Source organism: Capra hircus, chromosome 6, assembly GCF_001704415.2.
Source record: "Capra hircus breed San Clemente chromosome 6, ASM170441v1, whole genome shotgun sequence".
NCBI classification, from domain to species: Eukaryota; Metazoa; Chordata; class Mammalia; order Artiodactyla; family Bovidae; genus Capra; species Capra hircus.
In genome coordinates, this window is record NC_030813.1 from 72989746 (window position 1) to 73003259 (window position 13514).

The window sequence follows — 13514 nt, forward strand, 5'->3', positions numbered from 1 at the left end:
ATACTACAGGTATCAACTCAATTGTAGCCATTGCATCATACACTGGATATAATCAAGAAGACTCTGTTATCATGAATCGTTCAGCTGTAGACAGAGGCTTTTTCAGGTCAGCTATTTATAACAGATTCCAAAATACAGATATAGTAGAAATACTAATATTTTAATTTTTTAAAAAAGTTTTTTAAAAATAGCTGTGGGAACTTCCCTGGTGGTCCAGTGGTTAAGACTCTGTACCTCCAATGCAGAGGGCATGGTTCCCCTGGTTGGGGAACTAACATCCCACGTATCACGTGGTACAGCCAAAAAGAAAAAAAAAAAGGTGTGACTTGTGTGTGTCCAAATTTTTTGGTGGTTTTGAATGTCAGGCAAGAAGAAATTTTGATCTGACCGCAGAGAAATTTTTCTGTTAAGATAGATAATCTGTCTCCATTCATAAAACTTTGTGGATGCCTGTCAGACATAGGTTGTTGTATGGTTGCCTGTATAGGGGTTAAAATGGTGAAGTCAGTGTCCTGCTCCAGAAAGTGGAAGGCCTGACTGATGGTCCTGAACAGCTAAAGACATTGCTTCTTGTAGCTGAGTATTTTCAGGTACTAATACTTTAGTGCCCCCCCTCCACCTTTTTTTGTAAGCAAAAAAATACTTGCATTTAGATAATATAGAAGTATCTAAAGAAGAAGTAAAGATAAACCTAAGAGTTTTAGGACCCTTAAATAACTGTTAAAATTATAGTATGTTTTCTTTTTCAGTCTAATTTTCTGTTATTCAGTTTGATTGTCAAACATTAATCACAAATCCATGGCATGTGAAAATTGGTTAAAAAACTGAGAATTTAGAAGAGAGATTTTTTTTCTGTATAGTTGTCAGAGGATATCAGACCAGAGTTGGACATTATAGCTTAATATCATAAATTTCTCAGTAGAAATACTGGGGCAGATCCTGGGTGACCATCTCTGAGGGTTGTTATGGGAGGGATTCTTATTTTAGGTCAAGGGTTGGACTTAGTATTCCTGTTCTCACAGTTCAAGCTGTGTTAAGGATCAAATGTTACATGGGTGACCTGTGTAATAGCTCTTAGGACTTAAGTTTGACCCTCATACAGTTAACTCCTGTCCTAGATTCATAGTTTAATTGCTATGGTTAAAATTACCAGATATCAACTAAGTAAAAATTATTGGTGTGTTCTAAATTGTATTATTAAAGGAAAATAAAGTTCACTTTAGAACCATGTATTTTTAGGTCTGTTTTCTATCGATCATACAAAGAACAGGAATCTAAAAAAGGGTTTGATCAAGAAGAAGTTTTTGAGAAGCCTACACGTGAAACTTGCCAGGGTAAGTGATACTGACAGTGAAATTACAGAATTCAAAGTTAACTCCTGATTAGTTTTTCTGGGTTTTGTCTTCCCACCCTTCTTTATGCAGTGTGGGAGTATGTTTGCTAGTCATTCTTAGAGCTTATATTTAAGGAAATAGATATATTTGCCAGAAGTCTTTACACCTGGAGTGGGCTTGCTATAGTCCTTCTATTCTGCTAGGTCCTGCATTGAGGAAAGGATTTAGGAAAGTAGAGAGGCCATATAATTGCATGGGACACACCCAGCCTCATTCTCACTTGTACCGTGTCCTGTCCCTTAGTTTATGTATTTTCATGGGAACTTCCTCCCCTCTTCACATTCTGATGTGACCATAGTGTTTGTCTGGCCACAATATATGTATATATTTAGCAGATAAATAATGAGGGAATGTCTACAACTTTGTTTCTTTTGAAAAACTCAGATTTATTTTCTAGTTACTATTTTTACAGACATTTATAAGCTATATACAGCTTTTGGGATGGATGGGATGTCCTGGGGGAATATCTGCTACAGTTTTGGCTTCTAATAGTATTGCATGAAGTAAAACGTTTTTGTACTCACATTTCCTGTGGGTGCTTCTATGTAGTAGTGAACTGATTTTTAGTGGAGTTAAGGTTACAGTTTAGATTTAAAGTTTTCTGTGGGAGATTTTGTATAGAGGACATAGATAACTCTTTCTCATGTAATATAGGGAGCAAAAGATGGCAACACATTTATCCAAAGTCACTTAGCAAATGGAGAATCTTGATTTTCCAGTACTCAGTCCAATGCCTTTTTTTAAAGTTCAGAATCGTTTGTAATGTTTGGAATAAGGGCATGTTACTGTAACGTGTTAGATATTCCTATGAACTTCTCTCTGGTTACAACTGATGTATATATTTGCTTTTTAATCTTTTTGAGAGAGGGAGTATGTGACATTTTAAATACTTTTCTTTATGGTATTACCATTTCAGAAAATTCTCTTTCTTCTCAGGTATGAGACATGCTATTTATGACAAGCTGGATGATGATGGTTTGATAGCTCCTGGAGTTCGTGTGTCAGGAGATGATGTTATTATAGGCAAAACAGTCACCTTGCCTGAAAATGAAGATGAATTGGAGGGCACTAATAGACGCTATACAAAGAGAGACTGTAGCACTTTTCTCAGGACTAGTGAGACTGGCATTGTGGATCAGGTTATGGTAACTCTCAACCAAGAAGGATATAAATTTTGTAAAATAAGGGTAAGTATAGCTTTGTCATATTGTTGTTTATAGAAAGTAAACCAGAATGACCTAACTAACTTATTTTTATGTGAATTCAGGTACGCTCTGTTAGAATTCCACAGATTGGAGACAAATTTGCTAGTCGACATGGTCAAAAGGGTACTTGTGGTATTCAGTATAGACAGGAGGTAGGTATCTTTCATCACCTCTGACTCCCAGTTTTATTGATCGTTTTATTAAAATTTGCTTTAACTTAAGAGCCTAGAGGCAGTAAAGGCTTGGCTTTGAATTGTAGTGCTGAACAAGTAGGTTGAGGGCTTCCCAGGCGCTAGTGGTAAAGAACCCACCTGCCAGTGCAGGAGACATAAGAACTGCAGGTTCAGTCCCTGGGTTGGGAAGATCCCCTGGAGGAGGGCATGGCGACCCACTGCAGTATTCTTGCTTGGAGAGTCCCATGGACAGAGGAGCCTGGCAGGCTACAGTCCATAGAGTCATGAAGAGTCAGACACGACTGAAGCAACTGAGCATGCATACTGTGTTGAACAGAGTTTAGGACATAGCAAAGTTCAGATGAAAGGGAATCAGTTCTAGTTCTGTAGCTAAGAGATTTGTTTTTCAAGTGTCCTTTAAAAAATTCCTTTATAGGATATGCCTTTCACCTGTGAAGGTATCACCCCCGATATCATCATAAATCCCCATGCCATCCCCTCTCGTATGACCATTGGTCACTTGATTGAATGTCTTCAAGGGAAGGTAAGAGATTTTCTTTACAGATATAGGTCTCAAATTGATGTTTCTTCCAAAGTGTTAGGTGATTTCTCTCATTCTGAGTCAGGGTACTGTGGAAAAAGCCAGTGTGACACTACTTTCCTGCTTTAAATTGGTTTGATTATGTCTGTCTGTCTGTTCGCAAAAATTTGCAAAGTTATGACTAAAAATTCTTGCAAAATTTACTATATCCAGTCTTTGAATATGTGGTTGTTATTTTGACTGGTTCTTTCTATAAGTGGTGGTTAGTTCATTGTGAACCTAATGGTTTTATAGTTGTAATATTAGCTATGCATGTGTCTTTCAGTGGAGGTTTTCTATTTTTAAGGATCTTATTAAGGTAGAGTAGCTACAGCTTATGCATTGGAGAAGGAAATAGCAACCCACTCCAGTATTCTTGCCTGGAGAATCCCATGGACGGAGGAGCCTGGTGGGCTGCCGTCTATGGGGTCGTAGAGAGTCGGACACGACTGAAGCGACTTAGCAGCAGCAGCAGCAGCAGCTACAGCTTAACACATGGATGGCTTGGTTTTAAGGATTAAAATGTCATCTTCCTTGAGTCATAGGAAATATTTGAGAGTCTCATTCTTTTTGTATGTGGTCTCACAGAGAGCTTCCTATTTGAAGACTTAATAGGTAGTTCTATTTTATGTAAGATGCTAATAAAATGAACCTTATGATGTTACAGCTTTCCATAACAGATATTTAAGTTAATTTGTAATCTTAAGTTCAAAATCTTCCCTTTTTTTTTTTGTTTTTTGCAGTCTTGCACAATTTTAATTCAATTCTTACAGCACCCAAGTAGGTGAGTTAGTGACAGTGTTAACAGGACATATTCAAAGATATCCAGAAGCCAGGAGTAGAAGTGAGCTGGAATGCTCCTTACCATGGTGACCCCAATTCCATGACCCCAATCTTCCCTTTCTTAAAAAGGTTGTTTGTTTTTTTTAGCTGACTATATTTGTATTAACATAGACTTCTAAAGAGAGACAGAAGGAAGCAACCTTTTAAACATTACTTTTCTTTTTAAAGGTATCAGCTAACAAGGGTGAAATTGGTGATGCCACTCCATTCAATGATGCTGTTAATGTGCAGAAGATTTCTAATCTTCTATCTGATTATGGCTACCATCTCAGAGGAAATGAGGTATGTTTGCTTTTACATTGGTAATTTGTTAAGTATATTCTTTTTTTGCACGTGTGTTATTTCATTCTTAAAAAAATAAATCTTTCATTGAAGTATACCACATACTTCAAATATATACATAAACCATAAATGTTCAGGTTGATAAATTTTCACCAAGTGAACACAGGTGTGACTGGCACCCAGATCTTGAAAAGAAAATTATCAGAATCCTTTTATGCCTGATGCTCTCTTGTGTCTCCTTCCAGTCACTACCTTCATACCCCCACCCCAAGGTACAGCATAGATTATTTTAGTCTGTTTTGATTTGTTTAGAAATGGAATTGTATAGTATATGTACATATATTCTTTGAACTTGTTTAGTAATTTTTAAGTCTGTATTTAAAAATCTGCTTGTTTCAGGTCTTATACAATGGATTCACTGGTCGAAAAATCACATCACAGATTTTTATTGGCCCCACTTACTACCAGCGTTTGAAGCACATGGTGGATGATAAGATTCATTCTCGTGCTCGGGGACCTATTCAGATTCTTAATAGACAGCCGATGGAGGGTAGATCTCGGTAAGAGAGCTGCATCATTGATCTTATATAAAAGAATGGTTCTAATATTTCTTGATTCCAGGATCCTAAAAGGGAGTTGGTATCTTTTGATATTTATCATGTTAGAAATTAAAACCGAGAAAGGTTTAAAATATTTATTACTTGGTTTAAAAAATAACAGTAACAAATTCATTATACATTAACATAAATAACATTTTAAGTGAAAAGTATTTTCCAGATAAATTTAGTGATAAGTGACATTGGTTTATCTTTTTGCAAATCTTCTTAATGAACTGGTTTGTGAGAAGATAGCTAGATTCTTGATTCTTGTGTTTGCTTCTGCATTTAATCCATTGCAGGATTTTATTTTTTATAATAAACTATGTGACCTCACACAGATTTATGGTTGAAAGGGAAGAATATTATAGTAACTTTCAGGTGACTGGATTTTTTTTTTGATGCTGCACTAGAGTGACAAGTTGTCCTTTCTAAAGGTTAGTTGTGCTGTAGAATCTGGAACCACTTAAATGAATCTTTTATGTTGAAATCCATTGGCCTGTCTTATACTTTGAGTGTATCTTTTATACTTATGTAGTTTCATAGTCTCATAATTGGATATTTGAAAAATATTTTCGTTGAGTTGTGTAGATTTTTACATGTTGACACATTTCATTATATCAAAAAACAAATTTCACATTTGTGAATATCACCACCATGTCATCAGAAAGTTTTTAAGTATTGGGAGGTTATCAAGCTCAGAGTGTTGGATAGAGGTTTTCTTTTTCTAAAATTCTCCTCTTTGATTGAAACACTAATTTTTAATGATTTACAACAAATCTTTAAAATTGTTTTCCTTGAGTGAAAAAAATGTCTGCCAAATATCTTAAGGCTGAATTAACATAGTTGGTGCTATTGTTGGCAAATTAACATGATTGGTGTCAGCTGTTTTTTCAAGTATAAAAGATATTTCATGATAAAAGTGACTACTTCAAAATTGTGCAAGCACTTTACTTCAAGACCACCATCTTTAATATACAACTAAAGTACCTTATGAGAACTCTTTATCACACTGTTAAAAACTATGTACTCAGGAGTCAAAGTTAAATAAAACTAATCATTTTTTAATTGCTTCATTAATGACATACTTTATATAAAACTGGTTTTCTCACCCTTCAGATACACTGGCGAATATGACTGCTAGTAAAGTATGGTTCTACCCACCTGATGTGTTCGGGTGCCAGCAGTTTATTCAGTTACTTTTGCAACTGTCAGTGTAAATGTCAACACAGTGAAAGAAGCAAATGTGTCATTAGTTTTATTATAAAAACTGTTTTCACCCTTAAGAGTCCACAGACCACACTCTCAGAACTCCTGCTTTAGAAAATAGGAAAGTTATAAAAGCAATCACAGTACCTCCTTAATATTAAATATCTAGTGTTTAGATTTTCTTGACAGTTGCATAGTTTTTAAAAAACATTTGTTGGTTTCAATTAGGATACAAATAAGGCCCATGGTTTGTAGTTGATTGATATGTCTCAAGTTTTTTTTTCTTAATCTATCGGTTACCCTTTAACTTTTTTTCCTTGCACTTTATTTGTTGGATTGTTTGTCATGGAGGGTTTCTCACAGATTGGATTTTTTGAATTGTGGGATCTTAGTTCTCCAACCAGAGGTTGAACCTGGGTGCCAGCAATGAAAGCGCCGAGTCCTAACCACTGGACTGCCAGGGAATTCCCTCTCACAGTCTGGATTTTTGTTGATTGCATTCCTGGGCTGTGTGTGCCTATTTCTTATAAATAGCTAATTGGATTTAGAGCCTTGATGAGGTGAAGGGTTTGTGTTCTTCAATAGTAATACTTAAAAGGCAGTATTCAAAATTGTATACTTTCCATATCTGGTTGTTTTTCTTTTGTGACTTTAGTAGCTGTTAATGTTCAGTACCTAAAACCTTTAATTAAATAGAGATTGCAGACTGATGAGATTCTAATTTTATCATTCCTTCATTTATTAGCTGGAATACTTTCATAGAGAGAAATTTTGTTTCATCATCTGGTTACCTGGTGACATAGTTTTCATATAGTAAAAGACATGATAAATGCTCAATTCTTTCCTTTTATTTACCAGTTTTCAAAATGATGAGTCAGTTACTTAGAATCCTCTAAAGCTGACCAAGTGTTTTGTTTTTGGTAATATCATTAGAAGCTCTTTAATCATATGTATTTTATTAATATATATATATGTGTGTGTGTGTATATATATTCCCATGAAACCATTCTTTATCTTTTATATAGAAGAATATTAAGGAAGCCATCACCATCTACTTGCCTGGCCATCAGAACAATGCATTTCATTTCACTTACTAAACTGGGGAAACCTGTGACTAATTTCACCTCTTGTTTCCATTAGTTGTGCCAATGTGCATTTATTGTTTCAGGTTTGATTGCTTGGGAGTCTCATTAATGGAGAAGCTACTTTATTTAGATTAACTTTTATTATTAAATTTTTAGCATACAGATGAATTCAAATAAGTTAAATGGTAATGTTACAAGATTTTATTCTGTACGTCATTGTGTTTTATTTGAAAAAGTATATTTACTATACTTAAGAAACTAATGTGTTAACTCTGTTTGGGGACCTTCTAGTGCACATCAAATAGTTGGTAGCCTTCTTAGCCTCCTAACCATGCTGACAGAATACAAAAGTAGAAAAATTGGAGTCTAGTTCTCATTCTTTACTAATGCTACTTTTTATACTTGCCATTAGTCAAAGTGGTATTGATAATAGAAAATCAGTACAAAATAGCCTGTTGTTTCTTCCCATAATAGTGATGGTGGCTTGCGTTTTGGAGAGATGGAACGAGACTGTCAGATCGCGCATGGAGCAGCCCAGTTTCTAAGGGAGAGGTTGTTTGAGGCGTCAGATCCGTATCAGGTTCACGTTTGCAATCTTTGTGGAATAATGGCAATTGCGAACACCAGGACCCATACATATGAATGCAGGGGCTGCCGAAATAAAACCCAGGTATGTACAGACATTCCTGGCAGTTATTATCTATTCAGGATATAACCATATTTGCCTCATCATCCAGGCAGATTGAGTGTGGTGAACAGATTGGTGTTTTCACAATTTTGGTAGCATTTTTCTATAAGATTCCTGGTTTTAAATGAAGAAAAAGATATCAATTCTGTTTTTTAAAAAACTAATTTAAGTTTTAGCATGGTAATTTCTCTAAGCTGTTCATTTTTTGGAAATAATAAGGTCTTGTACAAGGAATTTTAAACAATGAGTGTTTTTTTTTAAAACCTTTTCATTGAGAACGGTGAATATAAATCAAGTCTGACAGAAAGGGTAAAATACCAAAGCCTGTTAGGAGAAAGAGCCACCATAGGCCAAGGTGATAGGATGAGTGCTAGCAGCCCACTCATCTGTTCATCGCCTCTAGTACCAAGTCTGTGGCTTTTCCTGGGGTAGGGAAGTGGGGTTGCTTCAATACAGCTTTGCTAATTACCTCTTTTTTCTCCTTCCCCAGATCTCTTTGGTTCGAATGCCTTATGCGTGCAAACTGTTGTTTCAGGAACTCATGTCCATGAGTATTGCACCTCGAATGATGAGTGTTTAGCTCTTTTAAAAAAATCTTTGTGTCTTGTTTCTGTGATACAGCTTAAAAAAATATTTTTTTTAAACAAAAATGTACTGCGCTGTGAGAAAACACATTTTATTTGTTTTGTTTAATGATATGCATGCTTTTCTTCTGTAAATAGACAATAAATTTTTGTAGATAGTCTTGGTGTGTTATCTTAATTTCGTATTTCACTGTGTAAAATCAGTGAATATAGCTAAAGTGTTAGTGGACTGGATGAAAAGAAACTGGTTACTAGGCAAGAACAGGAGGCTGTAGTTACCCATGACTACTTTTAGCTATGCAGACTAATATATTCTGCAGGTTTACAGCTCAGCACCTTCACCTGTTTAAAAAAAAAAAAGAGAAAAATTAGTTACACGTATGGATATGGTTTTATTTTCTAATTTTGAGGTAGTGTAGTGTTTCCAAATAAATGAAGATGTTAAAATGTGGGGATAAAGAATGTTTGAGGATAAATTGATATGGTGGGCAGTGGGAGTGCTCTTTGAATTTGAACTACCTATATATGATTTTTAGATGTGGAAGGTGATTTTGTTGTACTGGTCCATCAAGAGAGGGACCTTATTATAGAAGTGGGAGAAGCACATTTCATAGATGAGCAAGATAAGCTAGAGAGAGACTAAGGAACTTTCCTTTGTCTTCCAGTTCTTATTCAGAATTGAAAGTGGAATAATCAGTGGCAGAGCTGAGGCTCAAACTCATGCCTCTGAGCTACTGCTCTTTGTCCCATCATTTGGCTTTACACATCTTGGCTGAAAAGAATCTGACCAAACACATCTTTACTTCATATTTCTTCCTTTCATACCACAGCTGAGTGGTCCACACAATAGAATGGTTTTTACAAATGCTCACAATAAATTTTGTTTTTATTTTTAGCTTAAGAAAAAACCAGTTCAGACATCAGTCTAACAGAACTATATAAATGGAAAGTAGCATGACTCTCATACCACCAGGATGGGTGCTTAAGAGGAAGATTTTGACAGTGAAGTGGATAGAGGCAGAACAGAATTGAATACCTGCCAATATACTCTTTCAGGTTTTTTCTTATAAAAGCTCAAAGTGAAGGACCAGAATTGTCTACAAATCATTTCCTTTTAAATGGGAATTTAATATAATAGTCACAACATCAAGGAAGATGCAGTGAAGATAGATAGAAAGTTATGGGAAATATAAACCATTCTAATCAGGTTTGAGTTTTGACTCTTACATGTAAGATAGAGTGAAAGCATCTAAGTCATAATAATAACATTCCATCAACCACTGAATGTTCTTTTGGAGCCATGCACTCTAAATTTTGATTACATACTTAATGCCATTCCCTTGTGGATTCCTAACATCAACAGAATTTCATTAAGAGCTGTCTGATACTTTTATACTTGGTTCTGTGCTTTATTAAACAGAAGCACTAAGTAAACAAATGTTAGCCACTCAGTTGTATCTGACTCTTTTGCGACCACATGGACTGTAGCCCACCAGGCTCCTCTGTCCATGAGGTTCTCCAGGCAAGAATACTGGAATGAGTTGCCATTCCCTTCTCCAGGGGATCTTCCCAACCCAGAGATCAAACCCAGGTCTCCCACATTGCAGGCAGATTTTTTACTGCCTGAGCCATAGGGAAGTCCAAACAAAAACACTAGTCATTTTTAAATGCTTATGAGATTTATTACCTACCTTTTTTCACTGGTATTTCATGTAAGGCATCAACCACTGTAATTTTTGCTGATGCTGAAGCCTGTCCTTGGGAATTGGATGCATGGCACTCATATTCTCCAGCATCTTCCTTACTAAGAGGAGATACCTGTGAAAGAAAAAAAGATCTCCAGTTTCTCTGTGGTGGTCATCTTTTTCCAGTGGCCTCAATTAAGTCATTTCATAAGTTTCCTAACATGACCAAGAGGGTTCATGGCAAAGATACTGCTAGAAATAGTACTAGCCCTGTGCTAGGAGTAATTATGTAGCTATCAAATGCTCTGCCAGGAGGATCCTACTATGAGAAAAAGCCATGGACAACTTTAGATCACACTGCATAGGTTAAAAACAGGATAGGTGCACATATCCTTGTTTGAGGGAGACCTTGGTGTAGGGTATGTGATCTAACAACTAGGGACACTAGCCTTGCATGTCCATGGTTATCAAAGGTCAAGTAAAATAAAAACTGATTAAAATAATGCTTGGGTCATTTAGTTCCCTTTTGCTTTGAACTCCTAGGGGGCAAAAGTTGGTTCTCATTTATTTGGTTGTTTCCAAAACATCCTAATAAATTCCAGCTGCTTTTTTTTTTTTTTTTTAATTTTATGTTTCCTCTGGAAGAAACCGCTCTGTGGTAAGACTGTTCTAAAGAGATGTGGAAGAGCATGCAAATACTCTGAGCCTGACAGCACATTAGGTGCCTTCACCAGGTTTGCTGTGTTTAATTCTAAGAGTGAAATATTTGTCAGCTCTTGGTACTCACCAGCACCCAGCCAGTAACTTCATGCTTTTCTGGACCACCCCGGGTCTGAATGGCCAGGTTGTCTCGGTCACCAGGCAAGAGTTCTGTTCTTTGAACTCCATAGTGACCCCTTTTTACCTGCAAAAAAAGCAGGGAGGCGGGGGAACAGTCTGAGTTCTCTGCACTGAATCATCAACTTGGAAGTGGCCAGTATTTCTAGAATTGCACAGGGTATACATCAGAATTTCTAACTGGATTAAGCCTAGCAGTTTCCATATTACCCTCTCCTAAATACTTACATAGAGTATACATTCTCTTTTATTCCTTCCTCTAAGCTTGTATATTTAAAATTAATGTATTTTTTTGCATGCTTGGGGAATATAAACTCATACTTTCTTGCCACTGGCTACCATCATTCACTCATACCCTTGTAAATTCTGCTTGTCAGTGTTGGGCCTTGTTTGCCTTATGCCATTTTGACAAACTGTCACCATCTTAGGTTTGATACTTGGGACCTTGTGTAAGAGCCCAACTCCTGGAGCTCTTCCTCTAACAGCCTCATCAAGAGAAAATAACAAGTCCAAAGCCAATACCATTACTTTGTTCAGAGGGCTAAGGGTTTGTTCATCAAATGATTTACTAAAAGGCCTGAGAGCAAAAATGCCTGTCAAGTACAAGCTGTAATTGTTCTCTTAAAACAAGACTTGGTACATATCCCTGTGCATGTCATGAGATTCAGAAAGGTGAAGAAAAAACTCAGTTTCCTTGGCTTGAGGCCACTAGTGAATACTTCTACTTTCCTCCCCTCATTTAAAAAGGCAAACTATTAATATGTGTTCATTATATAAACTTTGAAAAATATTATATAAAGATTCACAAAACAATAAAATTTGCCCCTAACCTCTCCATATATATACATTTAGCATAAATGTCTAGAAGCAGAATTGTTGAGGCACAGTATAAATATTTTCAGGCTTGTGATAACGATAGGTTTAAAAATATATTTCAAAGAATACACGAGGCAATGTTTATTTCCATCCCAGGCCATCTTTAAGAGTTAGGTTGATGTTTATTGCTATTAACCTTTGTAATTAGAAAGATGGATTTATATTCTCAAATAGGTAGTTTTCCTTTCCTCTTATAATTAAGCAAATCTTGAGTTAGACCATACTATCTAATTTTTTTTGACACTTTACATCAGAGTTGCTTCTCTTACTTGTGAGCCCACTGCCACCACACAGTTACTAAGCTGTTGTCTCAGCATCAAAACCACCCTTTTATTTTTTCTGCTTCATGACAATGGATTGGCACTCTGCAAACCATGTGGAATCTAGGCTAACTCCTACTCTTTTTAAAAAAAGACCCTAGACATTACCGATCTGGAGCGGCTGGTTTTCACCTGTTTGCTTTTTTTCCCCTGAGAGTCTCCATTTTGCCACTATTAGAGAAAATTAGGTATCTTAGTATTTTTCTCAAATGAATTTTATAAAGGCAGATAAATTCAATAGGCCTCTTTTTCCCTTCCCTTCCCCAGGTAGCTGGCAGAAATGGTTTATACTAGTGTAGATTTTGAAGCAATTACTTAAAATGGTTTTAAATAATGGTTTTAAGTATTAATTTGATTCAGTGGTTAAAGTAATATGTCTCTGGTCTTGATATTCAGAATTCTTTGAGGATTTTGTGTGTGACCAAAGCAGAAAAATACTACTGCACAAATAGTGAATCTTGGCAACTGAGCTGTTTCTCCTCAGCTCATGTAGCTCTCAGTAAATAGCGTTCTCTGCCAATTAATGACTCACTTTATACCAAGAAACTTTTAAGTACTTGATTGGAAAATGAATACCCATATTCAAACTCATATTTAATTAACATTGTAAATGTTTTATACCATGTAGAAAACATATAGAAAGAAGTACAAAGAATTTTTACCTGGAAAATTTTTATACAGCAAACTCCTTTACCACATTACTTACGTAAGGGGAACTTGTTGATAAATACATTTTTAGTTTGAGAAAAAGATGCAGGCTGGGCTGACAAAAGTTCTACATATGTGCATGGACTGGAGGTTTGTACAGCAGAAAAAACTGCCTAGAAGTCACTGCTCACCACAGACTCAACTAGGAGGAGAACCAGAGGAGAGGGAGACCCAGGAAGTCATCTCAGCCCTCTCCAGTTGTATTTTACCTGCAACAAGCAATAACTAAGAAAAAAGTGCCAATGACTGCAGAATGATGCATTAGTCTAATTCCTACAGGTTGATGTTCAAGCATTCACTGACTTTCAGGGATCTTTTATGCAGCTTAGAACATATTTGCTGTGCCTTTCTGGTGACGTTTCAGAACTTTATGATGAAATAGAATCTATAACTATCACAATTTTCAGCTCCACAGCTACTGTAAACAAAAGACAAAATGGTTGTCTAGG

The 13514-nt window shown here is 36.1% G+C and overlaps 2 protein-coding genes across 2 annotated transcripts in view; one reads left to right on the forward strand and one right to left on the reverse strand.

The window, feature by feature from the left end:
* The window catches only part of POLR2B (RNA polymerase II subunit B), a 49484-nt gene extending 40684 nt beyond the window's left edge, over positions 1 to 8800 (forward strand). The window contains exons 17-25 of the mRNA XM_005681646.3: positions 10 to 106; positions 1240 to 1334; positions 2331 to 2581; positions 2662 to 2751; positions 3209 to 3316; positions 4364 to 4477; positions 4877 to 5037; positions 7842 to 8037; positions 8546 to 8800. Of these exons, the coding sequence (XP_005681703.1) occupies positions 10 to 106; positions 1240 to 1334; positions 2331 to 2581; positions 2662 to 2751; positions 3209 to 3316; positions 4364 to 4477; positions 4877 to 5037; positions 7842 to 8037; positions 8546 to 8635 (1202 nt within the window). The 3' untranslated portion in view covers positions 8636 to 8800. The remainder of the gene's footprint in view (positions 1 to 9; positions 107 to 1239; positions 1335 to 2330; positions 2582 to 2661; positions 2752 to 3208; positions 3317 to 4363; positions 4478 to 4876; positions 5038 to 7841; positions 8038 to 8545) is intronic.
* IGFBP7 (insulin like growth factor binding protein 7) overlaps positions 8711 to 13514 on the reverse strand; it is an 81016-nt gene continuing 76212 nt past the window's right edge. The window contains exons 3-5 of the mRNA XM_018049499.1: positions 11112 to 11228; positions 10331 to 10457; positions 8711 to 8981 (exon numbers count right to left, since the gene is read on the reverse strand). Coding sequence (XP_017904988.1) covers positions 8962 to 8981; positions 10331 to 10457; positions 11112 to 11228 — 264 coding nt within the window. The 3' untranslated portion in view covers positions 8711 to 8961. The remainder of the gene's footprint in view (positions 8982 to 10330; positions 10458 to 11111; positions 11229 to 13514) is intronic.